This window comes from Hemibagrus wyckioides, linkage group LG09 (assembly GCF_019097595.1).
Source record: "Hemibagrus wyckioides isolate EC202008001 linkage group LG09, SWU_Hwy_1.0, whole genome shotgun sequence".
Lineage (NCBI taxonomy): Eukaryota > Metazoa > Chordata > Actinopteri > Siluriformes > Bagridae > Hemibagrus > Hemibagrus wyckioides.
The window spans coordinates 2,423,264-2,429,653 of record NC_080718.1 but is presented as its reverse complement, the minus strand read 5'-3'; the positions used below and the strand labels follow the sequence as shown (position 1 = coordinate 2,429,653).

General features: G+C 39.2%; 1 protein-coding gene across 1 annotated transcript; it reads right to left on the bottom strand.

The window, feature by feature from the left end:
- Positions 1-1,027: 1,027 nt before the first annotated feature.
- On the bottom strand, positions 1,028-6,135 carry ptafr (platelet-activating factor receptor). The gene is made up of 2 exons (XM_058398304.1): positions 5,880-6,135; positions 1,028-3,074 (listed from the first exon to the last, which is right to left on the bottom strand). The coding sequence occupies exon 2, from the start codon at positions 3,072-3,074 to the stop codon at positions 1,944-1,946; it is 1,131 nt and encodes a 376-aa protein (XP_058254287.1). The 5' UTR covers positions 5,880-6,135; the 3' UTR covers positions 1,028-1,943.
- Positions 6,136-6,390: the final 255 nt, after the last annotated feature.

Below are 6,390 nucleotides of genomic sequence, written 5' to 3'. Positions count from 1 at the left end.
AGGGGGTCTTTTGGGTCTGACTGCTGAAGATATTTTCTGAAGACTTATCGGACTGCAATAAAACCAAGTTTTGCTCCTTCTCATCAAAGCCTGAAGCGTCTTTTTTTGTTTATTAGGTTGTTTCATTTTTGCAAGTAAATAGTAAGTAATAGGAAATTGGAGAAGAACCTGGACCACCTTGTGATGTGTCCACTCAGAGATGGACTCTGAGGTCCAACAGTGTCCCATTCCTGCCTCCTGCTTATATCATATACTACTACTACTACTACTACTACTACTACTACTACTAATAATAATAATAATAATAATTATTATTATTATTATTATTATTATTATCAATTTAAATCATCATTTAAAGCAGTTTAAATAATTACATTTTGAGGACCAATCAAAATAAAGCTTTTTTTCTGTCAAAAGTCTACACTTCAGGCATAAAATTTTATTTTTCTGTTTGTTTGTTTATTTGTTTCTTTTTGTAACCAGATGACTTTTTTTCCTCCTTCCTGAGAACGTTTCACATGAATTATCACTTTCTTTCCGACGTTACTCTTCATGCTACGTGAGTGGTCTAAATTCAGTGGTATAGCATGAGCATTTCCTAGCTTTCCTTTTTTTTTTGAAAAGCTTTCAACATTTCCTTCCTTTTTACATGCTCAACCAATTTCCTTTATCTGCTATTTTGCTGGGTTTCTTTCTCATTTTCAGTATTTCAACTGTAAAAAAAAAAAAAAAAAAAAAAAAAAAAATCACTGGTTACTGTGTAAACTGTAGTGTCAATTAAAGTACGTGTACACTGAAATCTTTTACTTATGATTTTTGATCATTACAGAGGAAAACAGAGAAGTCTCAGTTTTAAACTATTTATTTGTTTCTTTGTTTGTTTATTTATTTATTTTTGCGTGTGTGTGTGTGTGTGTTTTAACAGAATTTCAGACCCTATAAGAGCCTATAAATCCATGATATCATTTATGACATGTTTTGGAAAGCTAGGACAAAATATAATAATGACCACGATTTCTCCCACAAAGAAAGAACAAAGGAAGGTTTAGACAGTTTATTTAACAGTTAAGTGCACTGATACTTCATCAACACTGCAAATTAAAAAAAATGCAAAAATAGAGTATATATATATATATATGAACATAATATAGTATATACCTTTGAAAACGTCTGTAATAATAGATTTCTGTTTGGATTTACACCAAAAAGGAAAGACATGGTTCTGTACATGTTTAGGACATCTAAAGTGACTTCACTCCAACATTCAAGACACAAACATCATATACATCCTGTGACAAACCCACGAACATGCACAATCCTCTCCCTGAGCAACTACTGAGGTAAAAAGAATAAATATATTCTGTTAAAATGTGAAATTAGCTGAAGAATTTTAAAGTTTGGAAAAAAGCTAGTGGTTTGAGCACTGGTGGTGTGATTCATATAAGTAAGAGGGATGGGTTAGACCAAAGGATACTCTACTTCCTGTCTTTTGAGGAACACACACACACACAAACAAAACCAGCCTTGTGAAATTCAGAGAAAAATGGGAAGTCCGAAACAAAACTGTTAATATTTGAAAGGTTGGAACAATGTCTGGGTCTTTAAAATCTTGAAATGGAGAGTGCCAAAATAATTATGGAATTAGCTACTAGCCAACTGCTTCATGCAAAACAATTCACCCTGAGTCATTACAATTAACATGTGATCCTAGAAAGTGTCCAAGATTTCATGCTGAAAGAGACCAGAGCAATGAAATACCAGGTTGACCTTTTCAGCTTCTCAAATGTTCCTCACAGGCATTTTTAACAGTTTCATACATTTCCCACAATGCTGTTCGACTACCTCCTGCTACAGATGCTAGCAGGAGTTCATTTCTCCTTCTGGATGAAAATTTCTTCTAGCCTAGACAAAGGCTTATAGTCTTTGCTTGATATCCCAGACTGCTAAAATGACTCCTTCTGCTCCTCCTTCACTTCAAAAACGCTCAGTTCTTCACACTGATTCCTGATTTTCACAGACAAGCCTGTGGTGCTGGTGTGTGTGGAGCAGGCTTTCCCCTTCTTCACTTTCTTGAAATGATCCTGGATGTATATGCGGAACTTCCTGGTAGAGAAGCAGTATACAATCGGATCCAGGATGCAGTTCAACCCCATGAGGACCAGCGTGACTTGGTGGGCGTCGTTGAGATACTGCCTGGTTTCCTCACTCCAGTTGGTTATCCTCAGAACAGCCAGCGTCCAGGGTCCCTGGACCACGTGATGCGGAACAAAACAAATAACAAACACACCTACAACCGCACACAGCATCCGCAAGGCGCGGCGTTTGGTACCGTGGGGACGTCTTCCTGTACTGGGTCGGGGCTGACTGATGGGCTGCGTGAGGAGGGCGCAAGCGATACGCACGTTGCACAACACCACAAGGAGGAAGACTGCAAAGAACAGGCCAATGATGATGAAGTGGATAATAACGACAGAGAGCCTGGAATCTGTATCATGATTTTGATAGCCTTCGAAGCATCTCAGGATTCCTTTTCTCGGGTCTTTCTGGATCCCAGGTTCAAGAAGCTGTTTGGCTGCCATCGCCAGGGTAATACCCCAGGTGATCACTGAGACAACAGTGCCACGTTTCCAGCAGTCGGAGGAGGCGGCCACCAGTGGCTGAGTCACAGCCCAGTAGCGATTGATGCTGATGACGGTGAGGAAGATAATGGAGCAATAGGTGTTGATGAAGAACAGTGAGCCGCTGATGCGGCACAATGGGTCCGAGTACGTCCAATTGCCTTGGTTTTTATAATAGCCAATCCAGAAGGGAAGCACACAGACGAATAGCAGGTCCGCCATCGTCAGGTTGGTCATGTAGATGCGCATCTCACTCATAGCTCTGGACTCTCGCATGTGATGCAGGACATAGAGGGCGTACACGTTAGCTACCAGTCCAATTACAAACACCACGCTGTAGAAAGCCGGGAAGAGTGTGTAGCGGAATTCTGAATCCAGGAATTCGTCGTTTGTGGCATTGGTGCCGTTCGAGCTCTGTAAAGTGTGCCTGCTGACAGGAGGCTCTGTTGAAAACATCTGAAAAAGATATTTCACCCTGCATGTGAGCTTTTATTTAGAAAAAGAGTCACAAAAGACAAAAAAAAATAAGTAGCTCTCTCTTTCATACACACACACACATTTTTCTTTATGACTACAAACTGGCAACTACTAAGACAGACAGTGAATTAAGATGCTGTATAAAGTGCAGGATGTGTGATGAGAAGGATTTCCTAGCTTAAAAATTTTAATTCTCTCTCTCTCTCTCTCTCTCTTCTCTCTTTTCAATTTTTAAAACTAAATAAAGTCATGACCTACTACAACCGTTTTGGAGGGCGGTGGGGTTTGGGGGGTATCATCTACAGTTCGACAGCATTTAAAGCTCTTATTTTGTACTTTGAACCGCTTTTCCATGGCACAGAAACACTTTTAGGTTTCTACACAGAATCTTCAGAGGTTCCCCAAGGCTCTTTTTATTTTATTTTCTGAAGAACCCTGAGGAAACCCACAGAAACAACGAAAGAACTAAGGGTAACCGAGCTCGTGAACAAACCAAACGACCAAAACTGCCTGATTGTACAACATACACGGTAAGTCATTGGTCAGTGTTAGAACTGGATCGGTCTCGGCTAGAGAAAGATTAGCATAATGATTGTATCATTAAAAATGAACATTACACAGAAAAACATACGTTGTGAAGACTCACAACTGTTCAAAAGTTCCCTTCCCCCGCGGTATTAATATTATATACAGTAAGTTTATACCCGAGCACACATACTTACATCACCAGATCACATTTTTCCACAAGGTGAGTGATTCAAAAGTGCATTTTATTATCTAGCGCGAGTTTCCTGTAAGGGTGTTTATTCTTTAACTACATTTACAAGGCGGCCAATCAGACAAGCCAAATAAAAGTCTGTTCAGGTTTATACTTTTCAAAACTGTAAAAGTTGTTAAAGGTCGGATTGCACAGGACGTGAAAGAGCACATCAGGCCTCTGGGTACACTGAGCTGGAGTTCCCACAATGACTCAATTCTGTGGGGCTTCCGCACAACACAGCCGACATTGTATTGTCTGCTGCAATCCAGCTGTAGTCTCCAGGGTGCTTCAGGGGTTTTTTAAAGGTTTATTGGGTAACTAAGGCTAAAAAAACACCTAAAAAGACCCCTACTTGGACATCCTATCTCAAAGAAACACTATGATGCATTGTTCTACTGTACATTGAAACTAAGGGTTAATTGCTAAGGACTGAAAAATAAGAGTTGTCCTATAACAAAGAACGCTTTAGATTCTAACTTTCTTTGATATTCTAAATCAAAATGCATACAAGCAACTTGTACCTCTGTAACACTTTCCGGCTGCTTCAATTTCAACCTCATAGATTATTTTTTAACAATATATATCTTTATAATGATTTAATGTCATTTAAGTAATTGCTTAATGCTCAAAAGATTAGGATTAACTATCACTGATGGTAAAAAGGTAATCGGAGAAGAAAGGTGGAAGCTTCCGGTCCATTTATCATAAAAATATTCCAAAGAGCAGTGCCAAGAGGTGCGGCACATTTCAGGGTTATTCACACGTTACACAATACGTCGCCGCTCGATTCTGAATGTTATCAGGCGTTATCATCAAAATGTCCGTCCTAGCATGTTTTGGACTGCTTTAAAACGGTCTATTCGAATCTGCTCTGCCTACAAAGAAAAGAGTGCACAATTTTTTTCAAGAGCATTCTATATCTGTTGTGATATACTGTATAATCTGTCAACGTGTCATCAGTAGGAAAACTGGATAAATTGGTGGTGATTGGTTGAGTTTTCGTTTTCTGATCTCTTCTGCTAGACAAACCAGCATTGTGTACATCACTGAAACATCAACAGATTCAAAACGAATTATACCCCTTTATGTTCCATCCTCCAGAGCGGTTAATTTAATTTATACAACTGAGCACATGAGGGTCAGGTTGCATCTTGTTCGAGGGCCCAACGGCGCTGGTGCATGGATTTGAACTTATGATCTTCTGGTCAGTGGTCCAGCATCTTAACCACTGATACTAACAGTATATAGTTTCCAAAGAAACGATGAGCTCATTCATCACTTTATTTCTTCTCTAAAAATAACTAGAGCATTAGCAATGCTAACAGAGATAGCATTATCTTGCATTCGGATTGTACAAACGTCTTTTTTTTGGAGGCTGACCAGACGACACTGGCTGGTTATTTTGTCTAGCTCCTTTGAAATATTTAGTGGTTTATCAAACTCCGACAGCATCGGAAGCTCTCTGCTTGCACAGCTGATGAAACTATGCTTAACTTTTAATACATCTCCTGAAAAAACATGCCTAAGGGCCTATGGGTGAGTGTGCGGGTGAATGGGTGTGTGTATGATGCCTTGTGATGGAAAATGAATGAATATAAAGATATGTGTGCACACCTTTAGAATATCTAGCATAGTCAGTCCACCCAGTTACATGTCTATGGACACCAAGAGTACATCAGAGACCCCAGAAAGAATCCACGCACCCGAGGTCAGGATTAAACCATATAGACCCCGGAGCTGGGATACAGTAAAGACTACTTTCTGTGTCACTATATCGCCCCCCTAAACTCTTTCTAAATATTGACTTATGTTTGTGTCTAATGTTTTGTTTTTCCATCCATCTAAACGGTTTAAAACGATAGAAATGGATGGGAGGTTTGTGTAGAATAATATCGAAACGTCATTGTAATTGGGATAATACAGAGATGACATCAGAGTAGTTAAAACTGGTTGTATTGTAATATGATGGCTAATAATTTACAGGTGATATTTAATTGGAAAATGAGTGTGTGTGTTTGGCTCACCTTAACTGGATGTTGTCTCTGCCCTGGTTTGGAAAGCTGGAAATCTTCTCTTTTTAATAATAATAATTTTAAAAAAAAAAAAAACTCACTTCCTGTTATATATCCTTCAGGTTCTTCCAAAAAAAAAAAAAATAAATACTTTACCCACAGTGACTGTTAAGTCTAAGCAGTCTAGACTAGATGTCCTGTATAGCCGGAGTATATTCTCTGCATATGTGATGGTTTACCATCTAATGAGCAGTGCATTCAAGCAGACCAGTGTCTTGTGTTAACAGCTGCTTCTATATGTGGAAATCGAGAAGATTTCACAATGCAGCGTCACTGCGCCCTCCCTCCTCCTCCTCATGCACCACTTTACTGTAAGACAACTCCACTTGTCCAGTCTCTCTCCATTTTCATGGGAAACAACCTGTTGAAAACATGGGCTAGACGTTGCCAGATAGTGCCATATTCAGAGTTTCAGCATGAACTGTATAACAGAGACATTTTCTTCATTATGATCACGTGGTTT